Here is a 20,492-nt window from a genome sequence, read left to right as displayed (position 1 = left end):
ATAACGGTCAGCACAGGCAAAGTGAATTTTATGGTGTCATGACTCATATGGATTTTTGGTACTGGCTAATCAATCATGGTGTTTCCAGGCATGAAATAGATAAAAAGCCTACTGCATTTTTGTTTGATCTGTATAAGCAGAAAATTTTTCAAACAAAGGAGAAAAAGGTTACATTGGACTGTGGTAAAAAGGCAATCTCTGCTCATGAATCAATTTCTAGACTTGAGCCAGTTTGCAGAGGTTCCCCTGAGGAAGGACCTTGATAAAATACAGAAAAGGTTTACTGTTAGCTTATCTCCAGTCCTTCTCCAGAGGGGCCTTTCACAAGGGTAATTGTCCACTGGAGGAAAGAAAACAATCAGACTTTCCAGATCTATTGGTTCTGAATTAATGCTGATTTCCAGGAGATCCCAAGAAACATTGTGGCCTTCCAGTTGAAGTAGGAGCCTATGGAAGTCAGGCGATTAATAGAGTTTTGGTTGAAGTCCAACTCACAGTAGGTCTAGTGGGTTCCCAAATTCAACCTGTGTTTATTTCCCCAATCCCAGAATGTATAATTGGGAATAGATATACTTAGAAGTTGGCAGAATTCTCAGATTGGTTCCCTGACCTATGAAGTGAGGGCTATTGTACTTGGAAAGGCTAAATGGAAGCCTTTAGAGTTGCCTCTACCAGGAAAATAGTGACTCAAAAACATTATCACGGCCCTGGAAGAACTGCAGAAATTAGTGTCACCATCAAGGACTTGAAAGATGCAGGGGTGGTGTTTCCTACCCTTTAACTCTCCTCTCTGGCTAGTACAGAAGGTCATAGAGAATGACAGTTGACTGTCAGAAACTCCATCAGGTAGTGACTCCAACAACAGCTGCTGTAGCAGATGTGGTGTCCTTACTTGAGCAGATTAACACATCTGGTACATGATATACAGCTATTCCTCTAGCAAATTCCTTTTTCTCATTATATGTCCATAAGAACCACCAGAAGCAATTTGCTTTCAGTTGGCAAGGCCAGCAATATACCTTTACATTTTTACTTCAAAGATATACTAACTCTCCAGCCCTGTGTCATAATTTAGAAGGGAATCTCTTCTACAAAATATCACAATAATACACTATATTAACAACATTATTCTGATTATACCAAGTGAATAGGAGGTAGCAGCCACTTTGAACTCCTTGGTTATACATATGCATATCAGAAGATGGGGAAAAAAATCTAACTAAAAATTTACTACCTCTGTGAAATTCTTAGGAGTGGTATGGGGCTATTCTTTCCAAGGTGAAGAATAAGTTAGTGCACCTGGCCTCTCCCACCAGCAAGAAAAAAGCACACTGTTTAGTAGGCCTATTTGCATCCTGGAGACAGCACATTCTTCTCTTGCATGTGTTACTCTGGCTCATATACCAGTGACTCAGAAAGCTGCTAGCTTTGAGTGGGGCCTGGAACAGGAGTAGGCTCTTCAACAGGTCCAGGATGCTGTGTAGCCTGCTCTACCACTTGGGTCATATGATCCAGCAGACCTAATGGTACTTGAGGTGTCAGTGGCACAAAGGGATGCATTTTGGAGCCTTTGGCAGGCCCCTATAAGTGAGTCACAGAAGAGAGCTTTGGGATTTTGGAGCAAGGCTCATCCTCTGCAAATTACTATTCTCCCTTTGAGAGACAGCTCTTGGCCTGCTCTTGGGCCTTGGTGGAAACTGAATGTTTGACAAAGGGCCACTGTGTGATCTGAGCTTCCCACCATAAGCTGGGTGTTACCTGGCCCACTGAGGCATAAAGAAGGACATGCACAATAACAGCCCATCATCAAATGAAAGTGGTGTATACGTGGTCAGGACCGCACAGGTCCTGAAGGCACAGCATAAGATCTTTTAGGGTGTCTCTTGGTACTACCATGTCATGTGATTAAAGTCAGTGGGAGACTACAACAGCATAATCCACAGATCTGTCGTGAATGAAGGTATGTGTCACTCCTTCAGGAAAGAGCCAAGGTCTGCTTGAAGGGTGGATGAAATACAGAGTGGGTAGCAGAGGAAGGTAGTTATAAACACCAGCCAAGTCCTCATGACTAATTACAGAAATGAGGATTATAATTGACACGGATGTTTCTGTTGAATTTTCTTAAGAATGTGTTTGTACAGATATTTGTGTTTTCTTTCTTCAATTTCTTTATCATGTGATTTAGGATCAAGAGAATATCAATGGTTGTTATATTAAATTTTGAGATAGTAAAAGAATGTGACATTGCCACTTATTCTAAATTTAGAATGCATTTGTGGTTGTATAAGGGATGGTTATATCATGTTAGATGTAATTATGACCTGTTAAATATGAGTTTGTGATTGTACATTGAATAGTTATAATATATTTGTTATTAGGACTTTTTTTTTTCATTTGGAAATTAATCATAAAGAGATATATTGTGTGTCAAGTTGACAAGGAGTGGACTTGTTATGACTAGTCATGGTTGTCAACTTGAATACATCTAGAAGTAACTAAAACCCAAAACTGGAGGACACACCTGTGAGGGATTTTGCTTAATTTGAAGTAGTAAGATCCGCTTTTAATCTGGATCTTTGAGATATGAAGACAAGCCTTTAATCCAGATCATTTGATCTGGAAAATCTCACCTCTAATCTGAGCCACACCTTCTGCCAGAAGCCTATATAAGGACATGGAAAAGGGAAGTTTTTGCTCTTTGCCTTGCTGGCAAGTCCATTCCTTCACTCTCACTAGAGCCTGCTTCTCCCAGATTCCAGTGTACACCAAAACCAGCTGAGATATCCAGTCTTCTGGATTGAGCAACTATTAGATTCCTGGACTGTCTGTTCATAGCCAGCCATTGTTGGATTAACTGGACTACAGCCTTTAAGTCATTCTAATAGATCCCCTTTATATATATCTCATATAGCTAGATAAAGATTCATTCTATAAGTTCTGTTACTCTAGAGAACACCAACTAATACATCAACATAGTGGGGTTTTGTGTGCTCTTATTATTCTTGTTTTGGGTGTATGAGTGTTTTGCCTACATATATTTCTATGTTCCGCAAGCATGCAGTGCCCTAGAGGCGAGAAGAGGGTGTCAGATCTTCTAGAACTAGAGTTACAGATAGTAGCTGCCATGTGAATGCTGGGAAGTAACGCCAGGTCCCCTGGAAGTGCTCTTAACCACTAAGCCATCTCTCCATACTCTTCATGCATTTCCTAAGAGCCACAAGCCATGTAAGCTTTGGGACCCAGAAGATCTCAGTCTACCTTCATGTGAAGACATAGCCACTACTCCTTGCTCTGTATTCCAGCTGCCACACACTCTAGAATGGCTCCTGTGCCCAAGCCCTACATAGGGCTTTGAAGTTCTGTGGAATAAAAACTGTCCTCCCTGTGCAAGGTCTTCATGCAGCTAGAAGCCAGAAAAGAGTAGAAGCTTGACACCCAGCCAGCAGAGGCCGTTCCTCTGCAGGTCTCCCTCTCCTATGTAGAAACCATGTGCCCCAAAAATACATGGGGCAGCCCTGGGAGAGGTGGAGTGGGGTGTGAGGAGGCGCTGCCCACTTGGTGATATGCCACTTGCTCCTGTCTCTTATCTGCTTCTCCTTCCCATACTATAGGCTATGTGACATCCATCCTGGGTAGAAGGAGGCCTTTGCCGACGATCTGTGCACAGGACCAGAAACTTCGGGCACAAGCAGAGCGACAGGCAGTAAACTTTGTGGTTCAAGGTACCAGAGCCTCTAGCCTGCCTGTGGCTTCTTCCCTGCAGGTCCATGTCCCCTACGCCTTGGGTAGGTGGCATTTTGCTGTGGTACTTCATGCTCTGGAAACTCCTGTGTGAGCCTCACAGCCCTCACTTGTCCTGCCTGGCAGTAAGCGTCATCACAGCTGCTGATGTGGTGGCAGGACCATGTTTATGTTTAAGACATTTTTGGAAGGACATGGTGAGGCACACATGTAATACTGAAGCAGAACTGCCATGCCATCCAGACCTGTATTTTAAAAAGAAAGAAAGAGATGACCTTCCCAAGACCCATGGAGGCCATGTTGTTCCCCTGTAAAAAGTAGGAATCTGAGTCCCCAGGAGCCTCGCCAACAATAGAGCCAGTTCTAGAGATGGTTACTAGACATGGGCTGGGACCCCTCTACTGCATCCTGAGTATCTGGCTGGGGTCAGGCTTCCTCAATAAGGCATCCAAACTGCATTCCCCCAGCACTGAGAAGGAAGCAGCTCTGTTAAATTGAGATGTGTGTTTTGCTTCCACTTGTAAAAACGCCTTTATTTTTTTTTTGTGGAATGAGCAGTGTCTGTGGGAAATGTCTCTATAACAGCTCAGGCACTGTGTGCCACACACCTCAGACCCTAAAACAGAACTGTTTGTGTCCACAGGCTCAGCCGCAGACCTCTGTAAGCTAGCCATGATTCGCATCTTTGCTGCAGTAGCCACATCTCCAACCCTTACAGCCAGGTCAGTGAAGTCATTTTCCCCAGGCCCAGCCTTGAACTCCTGCCGGAGAGGTTTGTCGGTTACCAAAAGGGCTTTGCTCCTTCTGCCCACCACATGTTTTTCCATTCTACCCTAAGGATTCCAAGCTCCTCCCATGGGCCTCTGCCCACCATGGTACCCATATCACTGTCTAGGTGTGTCAGCATATCTACTCCTGGGAGGAAAGCTGCTACAGGAAGAAATCACCTTCCCTAGATCCTAAAATGTGAAACGGAGCCCATGGGCCCCTGTGCTGCAGTCCCAAGAGGGCTTTGGTGACATGGGAACCTGCGTGCTAAGGGCGTTTCTCACCAAGATTACAGTTTTCTCTTGGGTTGAAATAAAATTCATGCTCAAGGTACAGATTTTCCTTTATCAGAAATTTCTCATCTTTCTTTTGAAAACTTTATTTCTTCAAACATTTCCCCTGCCCATTTTGGCCTTGTACCTGTGATCTTGGGTGATTTTCATACCTCTGGACAGGAGTATGCACTGTGGATTGGTACCACACAGAGCTGAGGGCAGGTGGCCCAGCTCCAAGCCCATTGTCCACTGCCTTTTGTAGCCCTGTTCTTTCTGGGTACTTTCTTACAGAAAAGAAATAGGTTGAGAACCTGCAAGCCCTCTGGGAAGATGCCAGAGGAAGCTGTAGAGGCTACAGCTGAGCCCTGCTCCAGGCATGGCCAAGAGTTAGTTAGAAGCAGACTATGCAAAACTTAAGCCCACCTGGTTTCTCCTGTTACCCTTCTCTGTTGTCTGTCTAGTAGTCCCAATAACATCCTCCCAGTTTCCTGTAATTCCTGAAATCTGTACATCTGCGTACTTCCACTGTTCTGGAGATAACCTCTAAATTCACTGGGGTTGTACATAGCCTGTGTTGGCCCATCCTGGCAGCTGCTGAAAACACACAGCACTCAGTCTGTCACATGCAAGGCTAGCAAGTTGCCTCTCTGTTCCTGTTTTTAGGACTGGTGAAAGGTGTTGGCATATTAAGGCCTAGGGTCTCCTTGGTGGCAATGTCTTACCAAAATGTGAGCACAGAAAATCTGACTCAGGGATACAAAGAAGAGGAAACTGAGGCAGTATGCAGCATGTACCTTGTCCTAATTCAGGCAGAGCCAAGCTAGGACTGGGTCCTTCCAGGACTGCAGAGTCTCCTACCTTGTACCACCACACAAATGTGCTTCTAGGAGGAAACCACACAGAATTCAGCATGGCTAGGGTGCTCTGTAGAAGAGAGCTGCTGGCAGACTCTTGGTAAAGGGATGAGGTTAGGCCCTTCTGGAAAGTTCTCTCCAAGGAGCCAGGATCTGTCTGCCTGTGTCAGGTCAACCAGATTCAAATACAGTAGCTCTGTGTCTTCTGTGGGGCAGTTGGTAAACTATGGAGGCATGGCCTCCTTCTGGGAGCCTGGATGGTCTAAGCCTGCATTCTGCTTCTGCTTGTCCCTGTGCCCCAGCTTCCAGTGAGAAGCGTGATGTCTCTGTGGCTGTGGCTGTGATGGTGATGTGTGAGTGACTAACAGTCACACTTATTAGGTCCTGCCACACTGGCGGCTCAGGTTGCATGGTGTGATTTCAAGATGTGTGAAAGCACTTCTGCTAAATCTGGAAAGAGTTACAAGTGCCTCTTCTAAGGTTTCTGCCCATTTGAAAAGTAAGCCCCTCGGGAGTCAAGGCCCACCAGACAGCTTGATTTTAATTTAAGAAAACATGTCAGTGCTATGGCTTAATCCCTGCCAGGTCGTGCCACAGTCTGACTCCTGGAAGGGTGGTGCTAATGCTCTAGCCAGAGGCAGTACATAAAGTAAAGACACCCTCTGTGAATGTCTTTTAGAATGTATACTCCACTATTCCATAGTCTGGGCCTGCACAATCTTTAGGATGTGCATTTGTTGGCCTTGAGTAACAGTGGCCTGGCTACAGTAGCCTGGGCTCCAGAAGGTAAGTGTACCGTTTCCCTGCCTGAGAAATCCAAGGCACAGAGGTTGCTGACTTTATTTTAGAAGCTCAGGCCCTTTCCTTTTGGTGTCATGATAGAAGTAGCTGCTCTGGCCATTTCAGCACCTTCCAGGCAAGAAAAGGGTAGTATTGGTCATGAAATCCCTTTACAAGCCTTTCTGAGAGTTGGAAAACAAATGAATACTGGGTTACTCCATCTTAGAGAAGATGGTGTGTATTCTGGAAACATATCCCCTTCTCTTTCCCATCCAACAGAATGGGTGACAGAGAAGAAGACAGACCTCTGCTGTTGAGTGCTGTCATGGCCATTCCATTCAAGTATTTGAAGGTTGCTTCTTCCTTCCAGCCAGGGTTCACCATCAGATCCCATGACCACTGCTGGGGATGGGGGTTGCCACAACTTCCCTGTGAAGCCTCAGCTTGCAGGTGCCACAGGGAAACTCGGGGAAAACAGCAGTGGGAACATATGGCATGTGATTGTTGCCCTTCAGAGACCCACCCAGGAAACAAAGCAAGGTCATAGAGGACAGAACGCCTGGGATCCCTCTATGCCCTCTCCCCTTCCTTGGGAGCTGTAGGTCCTGACGACCATCTTTATCACGTGTACCACACACCCCGTCCCTGAGTTGCAGGATCCCTGTATACCCACAAAGGTCTGGGGACCACACATCCACAAGGATTCTGAAGCGGCATCTCCCTGGGGAGCTTGGCCACCAGGATTCGACCTTCCAAGGAGCTGATGGGTTTGTAGCAATCTGGCATGTGTGCTGACATAGGTGTATGGGTTGAGTACTCAGATGTCCCCAGCACGTGTCTCGTCCTATACACGTCTGTATCAGTTTCCCCAACATGCTTACCCAACAGAGCACTGCTTCTTAGATTCCTCTTCATGCTGATGCCAGTAGGGGTTAAGGGGCCATACAGGACTGTGAGAGAAAGTGGGATCTGAGCAGCCCACGAAGCCATGTTCACTTGGAGCTGTGGTTTGGAACCCCAGAGTACATGTTCAATCTTGTGTGGGCCATCCAAACTACCCCATATCTAATGTAGTTTTGTGCCTTTGAGTTTTTACATTTTCCAAGTTCTGTTGAGCATTCTTAAGACTTTAAAAACAAAATTTTAAAAATATTGGCCCATCCCTTCCTCTAAGGGGAGTGTTCTTACCACATTCTAGATTTAGCTTCACTCCTCACAGCAGGAGCAACTCTCCTGTCTCACCTCTCCTCCCTGCCCCATCCACGATTACCTCACAACCAATGAGGATCAGGGAACACGACATTCAATGTGCATTGCTCTTCCCAGGGAGCTCTTCCTCTACCCTGCCAGCCTTACCTGAGCACAAAAATGCTCAGCCTGGTCAGGGGCAGGACAGCTCTCCAGAAGTCACGTAGCCCTCTCTCCTGGTCCCTTCTGCCCACTCCCTGGCGCTGTCAGATGGTAAGCAACCCCAGATGATAGTGCCAGGATAGCCATACCTATTCCACACAAAGCCATACTCTTTCATAAACCAGATGCCAAACAACTTATCAGGAACTTTGAAGGATAACCTTACGTCCCATGCGGAGGCATCCACACCCCCAACTGACTTCCTTCCTCTCCAGGTTAGTTGCCCAAATTCATGATGAGCTGCTGTTTGAAGTAGAAGATACTCAGATCCCTGAGTTTTCAGGTATGTCCAGGGGAGCATAGTGGGTGGTGTCATTCCACAGTCATGTCTCTGCCATGTCTCTGAAGCTTCTCCCCTCTGTCCCTCAAGGCCTCTCCCAGCTGACAGCTAATTTGGTGCCCCTAGTAAGGGATGGTATGTGTCTAGTGCTCCAGCACAGCCTTGAAGCTTCTGTGCACAAACATCCATGGCTGAGCCTCCACTAGAACGGAGAAAAGATGACACAAGCTCCCACAATAGATCATACTGTCAGAGCCACAAAGCAACCTGCAGAAGCATGACAAGAACATTAGACCTTCTCTAGGAGCATCAGGGATTGTGGCCTTTCATGCCCAGACGATTTTGACTAGAAAGGATGACCTTGTACCCCCTTATAGCCCTAGCCCCATAGCCAAAACTGCTGGTGTGGACACAGTGCCTGCCCATCTCAGCTGGCCTGCCTCTGCTGTGAAGAGCTGTGAAGGATGGGGCCAGCTCAGTAAGTACAATGACCAGAAAATGGGCAGAGGGTCTTTTAAGCTGTATCCTGAGCCATGGATGTGGACACTGGGGAGTTGAATAAGCTCTGAGGTTCAAGGGCCTTGACCAGTTGGTATGAGTGACTAGTAGATCCAAAACACAACCAGGTAACTTGAATCAGGCCCCACTGAGCCTGAAGGTTCCTCAGTCCTCAACTCTTAGGGCCTGGAAGCCAGAAGGCTGACCAGACCTTAACTCACAGCCTGTAAGCAGCTGTTTTCCTGTTCTAGCCCTTGTCAAAAGGATCATGGAGTCCTTGCAACAGGTACAGACCCTGGAACTGGAGCTGCAGGTAAGGAGACACACATCTGCCCAGTATCACCATATATCCATCACAGCTAGAGTCAACCCAGGGTGGGCAAGAGGGTATCACTCCCCAGAGGTCAGGAGGGCAAGGAAGAAGGCAAGTTCCAGTATTGGGCACCAAGACTACTGCCCTCCAAGCCCACACTTGTCCCTACCCTGCTAGGAAAAATTTCCCCACTGGATGACTTGACTGCTGGCTGATAAGAAGCCACCATCATGGATATCTACTGCTGTTCCTACCAGCCTCTGGCTAAACCCCTTCCCTGAGGCTCACCATCACTGAGGGTGTGAACACTGGGCCCCACCTGCTCCAAATACATCCAAGGGCATGTCTAAACACAGGCCCACTCTGCACCTAGCTAAACACTGCTTGGACTTAGTTTTGGGTTCTTGCCAGGAAAAGACCTCTGGGTGTTTCAGCATAGGCTCCCTAGAGCAGTGTGGACAACTGGGCAGGGAGGAAGAGGGTTGTTGGAGACCTTGAGGCGTGCAGAGCCACAGAAGCTAGCTGACCACCTTCCAGAGTAGCCTTGGCACTGCTCAAAGGCTCGGAGGCCTTCCTGGAAAAGACCCTGACGTGCTCACTCTTCCCTTTTTGCAAGCCACTCTGCAGCACACCAGGGCACTACACACCTCTAGACAGGTGGCAGCTTGGCAGGATCAAGGAACAACACATCTACCTTACCCAGTTGGTGGCAGGAGGTAGTCTACAAAACCTATGCCTGTGAGCAAAGTAGGTGCTGGGGAAGGAGCATGAAGCCCAGGAAGCTAAACTTAGCTGTTATCAGGGGCCCCTCATGAGGCAGAAAGAGCTGGGGGGCCTGCCCCTTTCTTCAGACAAGGTAGCCTTGTTTGCTGTCTTGGAAAAAAAAGACCACTCAAGTAGGGATCTTCTGCCCCCTGGCATCCCTAAAATACAAACCTGACAGGGTGAGCACGTGCTGCACTAGGACATTCCTACCCTAAGGCACCATGCCTAGGAGCCCCGCAGTCCTACACACTGGCTGAGGCCTGGTAGATAAGAAACTCCACCGTGATGGGTGCATATGGTATGAGCTTGCAATAGGGCATATGTGAGTACAGGTGTGTGTCCGAGTGTATGCTGGCATATATGGTTGCTGTCTCTGTGGAAGTGTGTCCCGGTGCACTACTGCTACCTCTTCAGCCTGCATGAGGGCCTGGGAGATGGCTAGGTTTCTCCTTGAAGCTCATTTCTGGTTGTCACCCCACAGGTGCCCCTAAAGGTGAACTTGAGTGTTGGCCGCTCATGGGGACACCTGGCCCCACTGTAGGAAGCCCTGGGCTCAGCCTGAGCCATCTCCAAGCAACAGTCCAGATACCAGTGAGGTCCCACTTCACTACCTACCCCCATAAAGTACATTTTTTTATCCTAAGTTTGTATCACTGGGCAGCACTGGGAGGAGAGAGTTGGCTTCCACTAGTCCATCCTGTAGCCTTTCCCCAGGTCACCAGTGCACTCTGTGAAGGCTCGGTTGATGCCTTTGTGGGACAACTGGGTCACTACCTGAAGTAAATGCCCAATGAGACTCCTTCTTCATCCTTGTCATCCTGTGGGTACACACACATATATAACATACAGTCTGCTCAGCAAGAGGCTAGATTGGGGACCCAATTTGGCCCTTGATGAGTATCCACTCAGGTTCTGATCTTCTTCTCTGTGCCAAACATAAGCCAATATGGACCACGTCCAGTAAGGAAGCTGACATCTGGCACTGGAGAGGGCACCTCGAGGTTTAAGATGAAAGGCCCATCTCCATGGCAGGTGGCCCTCTGGCTGTGTTTCACCTAAGACATCTCAGAGATGGGCGTTGTCATGTCACTCAAGCCCAGGCAAAGATCACCAACTCCCTCCTGCTGGCTGAGAATGGCAGCCCCTGGCTGTGCCGTGGTTACATTCCTCCTGGCTTCTGCACAGGAGCAAAGGGAGGTGAGGAGGGAATTCCTAGAAAGCTGTCCAGGGACTGGGCTCAGTATCTGAGTTCTGGAAACCCTCCCCCAGCTCCAAGGGTCTCCCTGCTGACAAGGCTGGCTAGTAACCTGCATGGGTCTGAAATGTGTCTTCACCATCATGTCTACCCCTCAACCTGGCCAACACTGATATAAATCTTATCCCATTGCTAAGATGCATGTTGGTAGGTAGACAGGGGCCACAGCCTATGGTGGAGCCAGCCAGCAGGAGGCCCAGAAGAGACCTCAGGAAAAGTGAAGCTCTTAGTGGATCCTAAGCCCATAAGTCCAGGGGTCTTGGCCTTGTAAATGCACAGATCCCAGAAACAGGCCAGAAGAGTCAGGCTTGGGGGCCTGGAGACTGCACCAAAGGTGTCTCGACTATGCCTGGAGTTTAAGTGCCCAAGAACTAGGGAACAGGCATAGAGGTAGGATAAAATCTTCAGGTTGCTGCTGGGCCTGAGCTAATCCAACCTCCTTCACCCCACACAGTCTGGCTGCTGCCTCTATGTCTATCACACATAGGAAAGTGTGAAGGGCTGCAGAGCACCTAACCATCCATGGTCAGAGGCATCCAGGCCCCTCTTCCCTGGTTGGGGAGAGAGCATCCTGGGAGGTTGGGCTTGGTACCAGTTTTGGGAAGGGGCCTCAACCTCATAGGGAGACCAAAGCCCTACCCTTGCCTCAGTGATTCCACTCCTGCTCCAGAGTCCAGCTAAACCAAACACAAGCAGAAACAGCCCAGACAGTGGGAACCCAGTATATCCACCCCAAGAGGTGCCTCAAAAAAGCACAGAGCCTAGTTCCTTCAATTCTGGTTTTATTGAAAAACAGCAGCATTGGGGGCCGTGCAGGCAGGGGCACACACCCACTTGGGCCCCCAGCCTGTCTTCTTGGGAACTCGGCTCGTCACCTGGCCCTAGGGGCTATTTTGGCACATCCTGGGGTCTCAGGATACCCCCACCCCCATCATGGGCTCACAGTACAAATTCAGGAACAAACCACAGCAGTGAGACCTACCACTGCACCCTGGCCAAACCCAATCTGTGTCCTGTCCAAGGGGCCTCCAGCTCCTCTACCCTACCCTCAGCTGAGGGGAAGATGGACAGAGGTGAGGGCCGGCAAAGGCTCAGCTGGCCTGGTGGGGTTGTGCTACATTCACATGGAGCTGGGCAGGGCAGGGCAGGGGAAGGAATGGGCATAGTGAGAGAAAAACCATAAGACCCTGCTTCTTACCACAAAGTGCCTCCTAGATCAGAGACTGTCCCCACTGGTTCCTCCCACTGCTGCACATGTGCACATACACACACATGCATACATCCATACATATATGGAGATGCCCACACATATACACATGCACACACAAATACTTGCACGTACTCACACACATGCAACACATGAATATGATTCCTTGGGCACCTATAGCCACATGAGTTCATGATTACAAATGGCATGTGCTTGTCACACACACACACACACACACACACACTCACACTGATGCTCACACATGCAAACACCCTCAGATGCACATGCTCACATATATGTGCACAGATGCACATACACAGATGGGCATGCACATTTACGCAGGTACACCCCTTCTTTAAAATGGCTAATTATTGCTGTTTTAAAAAATACATCCAACAGTGGTAAGTCAAGGCTCATCTTCCACCCAGTCCCAGGCAAGCTCTGTCCACCTTCCAAGGACCCACCCTTGCTGGAAGCACAGTGATGGCAGCACCAAACAGCAGCACAGCCCAAGGTCTGCCCCATACCCAGCATAAGTGTAGCCAAGAGCGAAGGACAAGACCTTTGCTGAGGCCAGAACTGACCAAGACAGCAGGTGGCAATGGGTGCCAGCAGCAATGCTACCATGGACAGGGAGACACAACCACCTCAGGTCAGTTCAGGTTGCCTCTTGAGCCCTGGCAAGAAGATGGCCTCATGGATGCTGCACAGTTCCTACCCAGCTAGGAAGCCACATCCAGCCCCCAAGAAGCCCGAGGCACCATCCATACCCAGAAGCTTTTGTCCCCAGGCTTCTAGCCACAGGCATAGCCCTGGAAGCCAGCTCCAGGAAGCTATGAATGTGGGGCCACCTGGGGTTGGCAAAGGCAAGTGGGAATGGGCAGCATGCTTTCCAGCAGCAAGTGATGCTCCTATGGCCTAAAGCGTCCCAGGCACCAGGCCCAATGCACCTCAGGTATGTCCCTGACTCTGTCCTCTGACCTATCCCCTTCTCGGAGGAAGGGTACCACTGTAGGATGGGGACTGTCCAAGTCCCTGAGACCACCAGCCTGTTATCCACAGGGCCTCCCAGCCAGAGCCTTCCCCCAGACCCAGGCATCTACCACTTCAGCCAGGTTAGCACATCCCTCAGCCGCTGCCCAGCCCTAGGGCAGTGCTACAGTGAAGGGTGAGCACAGTGCTAAGAGCAGGACATGGGAGAGGCTGCCATGGCCACCAGGGCTTGGCCTTGCTACACTCAGGAGTATGCCACCCCACCCTTCAGGGACCAGAGCTTATCATATGCAGGCCAGACTCCTGGCCACACAACAGAGACTAGGCATCTGCAGAGGCACATGCCTGGGCATCGGAAGCTGCGAGGGGACAGTCAAGCAGTGGTATACCAGGTCTATGCTGTAGGATCATCCAACACTGATGTTCCGGAACACTCCACCATATCTTCCACCCTCCCTACTCGAAAACAGAAGCTTCCAAGCAAACAATAGGCCTCCTGGAAGCCACAGATCCTGAGCACAAAGACAGACCCCAGGCTGGCCTTCCCAAGCCCAGAGTACAGGTGCTGGCCACCTCAGGTGCTTGGAGGCCCAAGAGAGAGGGAGATGTCCAGCAAACTCAGAGAAGCCGCACCAAGTGCTTGGCCACCAGGTGGAGCAGGGAGGAGGGCCTCCACAGAGGTAGAAAAAACATCAATCTCAACAGAAAATTCACATCAGTGCACATGTGCGGAGCACTCACAGCTCTGGCTGGGATGATGAAGTGGACGGGGCCAGGCCCAGTCATCAGCATGTTCAACTTCCTCCAGCCCAGGGAGACAGGTATGTCTCCAGGGCTTCAGGCCCTGCCAAGCCTGATGAGGCTCCATCCCGGTACAACTGGACCTTAGCCCACCACCCACTCCTGGCATCTCTACCAAGCCTTGGCAACAACAGAAGGCAAAGAATACTCGAGAGCCCAGCAAGCTTCCCTTTACCAATGGGCTGTTCAGCAAGAAGAGATCCCCTTGGACAGACAGGTCCAAGAGTCGGAAGGGCCATGACTCCCCCCCCCCCAAGGCTCCTAGGATGAAGGAATCTACTATGAGCTCATCCCAGGTCAGGATCAAGGAGATGTGGGTGGCTGCAGGATCCCCAGGCCTGCAGACTCTGCTCTGACCCAAGTAATCCCAGTGCCCTGCCACACCTTCCAACCCCAAAGACTGCAGGTCCCAAAGGCACAGGATCAGAGAAACCCTGGTAGCTGGTGCTGTCCAGCAGACCTGGCTTCTACTTAGGCCCTCCCAGACCTCAGACCCACAAGCAGCCTCTGATCCCAAGGCCTCAGACACCAGCAGTCCCTATACCCCCACAGCAACTAAGACTAGCCCCGAGCCGAGACCAATCCAAACAGAAAAGAGGAAAAAGGCACAACTGTTTGTTTTCCATTTTGCTAAAACACTTTACGTCTGTCTGTATAATCCAGATTAACAAAATCTGAGAGCTGCAAGAAAATAGGGTGCCAATTTCTGTACAGTCTACAAAACTCCCATCCCCGTGCGGGGACCAGGCACCACCAGGGAGGAATGTACAGGGGAGAGTGGGGTCTGTACAGTGTTCTGCAAATGCCTTAATTGCTAACAGGACAAAAGGCCCCTCAGGAAGCTGGGCTTGTTCCACCAACTCATTCACCCTAAAGAGCCTTTTTAAGAATGTAGCCTTGGTGCCAGGGGCCCAGCTCTATGGCCTGCTCAGTCTGCCACTCATCCCAAGCCCCACAGAGAAGGGTGTGATGGGCCTTTATGCCCCCTGCACTGAAGCTAGGTCCAGTTTTCAGCTGGCCACATGAGCACTGACAGCTACTGCCTTCCTCTCCCTGTCCCAGGCTATCCCCACCCCCATCTAGGCTGGACCCTAAGTGGGACCTCCAAAAGGAGAGGCCAGGAGCACAGCTGACCCAGCAGAGTAGCTGTAATGCGATGGCTGGACCCACCCCTACCAGCTCTTGCCCACAAGGCAGTGCCCAGCCCTTCCAATGAGGCTTTAAGATGCCCCAATCCCCTCAATACTGCATACAAGGAATCAAGGGGCAGCCTGAGCTTCACAGACTAGGAATGCACTTTGGAGGCAGTTATACTAAATTAGAGTCTCCTTCCATACTTCAGACTAAATCTTGCACCTACCCGGGCCACCCACCCCCATCAAATGGGGCCAGAGACCATGCGTATTCTAGCACCACACAGATGTGTGTCTGGAGGCTCAAACTACCATTTTGTCCCAGGAATTAAAGTCATGCAGAGTGCTATTCTGTCTACGTAACTTGTTAGAGAATGGGTTTTTCAGGCTGGGAGAAGCTGTGGCAGGCATTGCCAACAACAGCCTGGGCTAGTTACATTCACAGGGCAGACCCAACAAACAGCATGAGGCCACAGGACCTCAGGCAGCTGGCAGGTGGCCACCTGATCTGTCAGGTGTTGGGGGAGGTGTTCCCCCCAACCCCCATGAAATCCCCACCATGCTGTGCAGTGGATTGCTACAGGAACCAAACCTGGGTGACCAGCCAAGTCAGCCAGAGCAAGGAGGCACGGGGACCAAAAAGGGAAAGAGGTAAGATGATTTCGAAGCAAAGCAGGAGTGGATAGAGCCGGGTTAGGCCAGGCCAGGCCAGGCCCCACCCAAGAGCAGATGGGGTCAGGCAGGTAGGCCCTCCAGAGGCCAGCTCAGGACAGGATAAGGGGATCTCACCAGCTCAGGCCTGAGGTCTAGGCTGAACAGGGCAGCAGAGCAGGGGGCTGTGGCATGCGGCATGCTGCAGCCAAACCATGTCCTCAGCATGCACAGGGCAAAGCAGGGCCTGGGGCCAACTTGGCCTCCCACAGGGCAATGGATGGCCAGCCCAGCAGGCCACTCTTCCAGAGGCCAATAGCTGAGCCTTAGCCTGGCTGGGGGCCAGGGGTCTGCTCCTTGGGGGTAGGGGTGGGGCTTGTGGAGGTTCTGTGCTTGATGGGCAAGGCTAGTCCTTCCCTGATGGAGGCAGGCTGGGCAGCTTTGCGGATAGTCCAGGTGGTCCACAATGCTACTCTTCAAGGCATGATGAGCCACTCGGATGGGCTGGGGAGGCAAGGACCGTAGCCGCAGACAATCCACCCCACCAGTGTGCTGCAGATGCGCAACACCCTGTGGCCCCAGAACCAGGCAGGTGATGAACCAGCGTGAAAAAGGAAAACCCAAACAAATGCCAAGGTGAGCACTGGAAAGCAGGGCCGCACTGGGCAGCGAGCAGGAGGGCAGAGGTGGACAGGGGCAGACAGGGTGGTGGGCAGGTGGTGGTGGTCACTCCTCGCGTAGCTGCAGGCGGTAGCGGTGGTAGCGGACCTGGAAGAAGAGGCGCTCGGCCAGCGAGAGGGTCATGCCAGGCAGCACGTAGTGATCGCTCGCGCCCATGTGTCTGAAGCCCAGTGACTCATAGAGCTTGTGGGCTGCCACCTTAACGGCTGTGGTGCCCAGTACCACTGCCGAGTAGTTGTGCAACACGGCAAACTCCAGCACCCTCCGGCCCAGAGCCTTGGCGATGCCTTTGCCGCGGAAGCGTGAGTCCACGGACATGCGGAGCAGCTCCACCGTGTTGTCCTCCTCGTGGGCCCTTGCAGCCACGATGCCCACAACGTTGCCATCCAGCACAGCCACCCAGAAACAGGAACCTACAAAGGACATGACAGTCATGGACATTTTGCACGTCATGGACGTCTGGAGAGACTTCAGAGCCCATTCCAGCTGGGCACCGAATCAGGGTATCACAATAATGCCCAATCCTCCAGTGCCCTGGCCTACCTTTCAGCTTTTTTGGACACCACGGGAGGCCATGATTTAAAATAAGCAGGTAAGCTGCTTCCTCCAGACCCCCTAAGCAGCCTCAGTCCAAGACAACCTGCCCAACTTTGTATGACGGGATCCCATGTCACAGGTGGACACAGTCAGCTCCAGCCTGAGTCTATCCTGTCCTGGATAGAATAGTAGTTGGAGGTGCCTAGGAGCTGGGAAGACCTTGACAAAGCAGGTTCCTATCCCCAGAACACCTGAAAAACCACAGCCAAGGACACAGGACCAACTGCCACACTATGAATCCTAGCCCCTGGCCTGCCATAGTCCTCCCCAAGGAACCTTGCAGGGACAGAACTGAGTGAAAACCGAGAAGAAAGTTTTATAAACACAAGTGAGGGACCACAGATACCCCCAAGCCCCAGTGACCCAGTAACTGGGCAATGAGCCTGATGCCAGGCCAGCCAACTCCTACTCTCACTCCTACAAGAAGGGAAAAGGGGTTGGGGGTTGGGAGGATGCTGAAGGGCACAGGCCAGTGTTCACAGTCAAGAGGATACCCAGAGACCTTTCCGAAAGACAAAGGCTGAAGGACTGTAGGAGAGAGTATCTGGCTGGCCAAGAGAGTGCCTATGCTGTTGGTGATCTGGCCTCCCTGATCTTACCATGCCCCTAGCCTCCCTCTAAGGGCCATACTTCCCCCAAAGGCTCTGTACCTCTACTTGCCCTCACCTGGCAGTAGAAAGCGCTCCTACCTTCACCTCCCACCTCTTGGGGTCTGGGGAGTCCAGTTCCTTTAGTGCAGACTCTGAGCTCTAGAGCTGAGGCTGCTGCCTACCCACCCTCCACCAGGAAAGCAGAGAAAGCTGCCAACTCATGGAGGGGCCTCATCCCAGAGGCCTCTAGGACTTCCCAACCCCAAGGGGAGTCTATGGACCAATGTTCCCCTTATAAACTGCCCCACACCCACCCACACAAGCCAGAGCAGAGGTCAGGACAGCCTCCAGCACTGAGCATTGTCACTCTTTCCTGGTGGTTCCCCCATTTGCATGAGAACCCCCACAAACCTATACAGCCCATTAGCTGCGGTCCAGCAGGGGCTCTTATGGTCCTGTAAACCCAGCAGATGTCCAAGAGTTAGCAAGCATTGCCACACTCTAACCCCTGGGAGTACTGAAGCTCAGACAGAGCATACAACAGGACTGGTCACACACAGGCCATCTACCTAAGCCCACTTCAGCTGCTTTCCACCTTCTCTTCCCAAGAGCAGCCAGGGAAGTGGAGACCTGCAGAGGCCAGGAAGCTGCATTTGAATGTGGGGAAGGGCCAAGGAGAACAGCAGGCACCAAGGCCAGGTGAGCAGGAGGTTGGGGTACAAGATGGGACATTTGGGGAGGAGCTGGCAAAAACTATAGCTGGCAAAACCAGAGTGGCTGCCCTTCCCTGAAATAGACTCAGCTCCTGCTGGCCAGTCCCCTATGCTCAGCCCCTCACATCCCAAAAGTGTCTCTTTCCTCTGATTCCCACGGCCAGCCTGCTTCAGGGCTTGCCTGGGGAAGAGACCAGTCTCCAGCTCCTGTAGACTAGAGTCCCATCCCCTCTTTCCACCTTGGGATCTAGGGTAACACCTTGTGGTTCACTAACCTAGCCAGAAGGCCAAGGATAAAGCCTAGACCCCCTACCCAATCTTCTGTTCCCTTGAACAACTCCTGTGCCACCAGGATTCCTCCACCCTAGGTACTCTGGGCTGGTTCAGGATCCAGCCAGGACATCACCCCCAACACCCACGCCCCCCCCCACCCCCACACACACCCCACACACGGCAGGTACCAGGAAAAGGTATCCAACATCGGAGCCAGGCCACCAAGACAAGGACTTCATTCTGGCTCTCCTCTGCTGACACTCCACCCTTAGCTAGAGGCCTCAGTCATTCGCTAGAGGCCTCATCCTTCACAAGGCTCAGAACCTCAGGATCCCCCCAGCCTAGGCCCCGTTTTGTGCCTGAAGGAGAAGGGGGTGGGCAGAGTCGGAGAATCCCAGAACTCACCAGGTGGCTTCATGTAGTACTGCTCAATGTCGGCCATGTCCGTGTGCAGCGCACACTCCAGGTAGGCCAGAATCACCTTGCGACTGTAGTAGTAGCGGAGGGCCAGGAGCCCGGCCGGCACCAGGCACGTCAGCAGCAGTGAGCGGGTCACAGCGAGACAGAGGGCTGCAGGCAAGGGAGCACAGGTGAGGTGGCAGGTGCAGGGGGGCACGCAGCCAGGCTGAACGGGGGTGGGTCCCACAGTACCCAGAGTGCAAACCACCTTGGTAAATCAGTGCTTAGGGATGCGCCCCACCAGGGACTGTTTCTCTGTGGAGGAGCAGTCATGGCCGCAGTCCCTTTCTACGCTTCCTCATTTCCAAGCTCTCTGGCGTAAACACCTGCTACCTTCACAACCTGAAACAAAGGTCCACAATACAGCCTAGGCCAGGCCAGTGCTGGTCAGCCCTCGCTGCCCCCAGTTTCCAAAGGGGCACCTGCCTACTCCCCCTATCCTGGTGCTAAGTCAAAGAGCTGGACAGAGACACCAGGGCACTGCCTAACCAGGCAGGACATCCCACGCTGGGGTGTGAAGGGACCCGACTAGAGCCTTCCCTGGGCAGCTTCCTGGCCCACTAGGCCAACAGTCAGGCGACAAGCACCACACTGCTTCCAGCTTCGTTTATGATGTGGAGGAGGAAGAGGCGCAAGAGCGAAAGTTGCCTCCCTTGAATGACCTTGGGAGAGTCGCCTCAAGCTCCTCATCTGCAGAATGGGATGACATGGAGTGGGGGGTGGGGTGCGCCTCCCGACAGTACAGGGTATCCTCCCTGCGGCCCTGGCTCTGGCGAGCAGCCTCTCAGGCTCCCCGCGGAGCTGGCTGTCTTCCCGTCATAAATTAGCACTTGAGCCTCAGGCGGCCTCCCCCGCCCGCAGATTATATATAGTTGTCGCGCCGGGCCGCAGCTGCAGCGCTACCTGCCCTGTCACGCCGCCCCCACCCGGGATGCCCCGCGACGGGGAGGACGGACACGGAGGGCTGCGCTGCCGACCCGGCGCTTCCCGGACCGCAGCGCCCGCACTCAGCCCGCGCCGGTTCCCACGCCCGGCCCGGGCGCCTTGGCCGGAAGCCCGGAGCGCCGCGCCGCGGGGGCCAGCAGGTCTGCTCCGAGCCGCTCCGGCGCACAGACGCGGCCCCGGGATTCCGACACCGGGGACCCGGGAAGAAGGCGGAGTCGAGCGCTTCGGTCCCCGGAGGGGTCCGCCGGCCCCGGGCCCGGGGCGGGACTGCGGCAGCCCCGCCGGCCCCCCGCCCCCCGAGGCGCACTGACCCGCTAGCAGGGCGTAGAGCAGCTGGGTGCGCGGGTGCTGTCGCAGGCCGCGGAAAGCCGTGTTGGGGATGCGCTCCAAGATGCCGTCGTAGAAGATGCGGCGCGCCGCCTCCTGCTCGGCCGCGCGGAACTCGCGGATGCACACGCCGCGCCCCTCCGGCGGCCCCGCGCCCCCGGTGCCTCCGTGGGGCTGGGGACC

General features: G+C 52.2%; 2 protein-coding genes across 2 annotated transcripts in view; one reads left to right on the top strand and one right to left on the bottom strand.

Moving 5' to 3' along the window:
- The window catches only part of Poln (DNA polymerase nu), a 125,102-nt gene extending 114,877 nt beyond the window's left edge, over positions 1 to 10,225 (top strand). The window contains exons 20-24 of the mRNA XM_055624249.1: positions 3,612 to 3,722; positions 4,385 to 4,463; positions 8,044 to 8,111; positions 8,858 to 8,919; positions 10,166 to 10,225. Of these exons, the coding sequence (XP_055480224.1) occupies positions 3,612 to 3,722; positions 4,385 to 4,463; positions 8,044 to 8,111; positions 8,858 to 8,919; positions 10,166 to 10,225 (380 nt within the window). The remainder of the gene's footprint in view (positions 1 to 3,611; positions 3,723 to 4,384; positions 4,464 to 8,043; positions 8,112 to 8,857; positions 8,920 to 10,165) is intronic.
- A 1,485-nt stretch (positions 10,226 to 11,710) lies between these two features.
- On the bottom strand, positions 11,711 to 20,492 carry Nat8l (N-acetyltransferase 8 like; the record flags this gene model as incomplete). The annotated part of the gene is made up of 3 exons (XM_055624063.1): positions 11,711 to 16,818; positions 18,984 to 19,148; positions 20,294 to 20,492. Coding segments are annotated over 3 exons (732 nt in total), but the record flags the coding sequence as incomplete, so codon positions are not given.

Source organism: Psammomys obesus, unplaced genomic scaffold (assembly GCF_907164565.1).
Source record: "Psammomys obesus unplaced genomic scaffold, mPsaObe1.curated_primary_1811, whole genome shotgun sequence".
Classification (NCBI taxonomy): Eukaryota; Metazoa; Chordata; class Mammalia; order Rodentia; family Muridae; genus Psammomys; species Psammomys obesus.
Note: the sequence above shows the minus strand (reverse complement) of the source record. Positions and strands in the feature narration are given on the sequence as shown.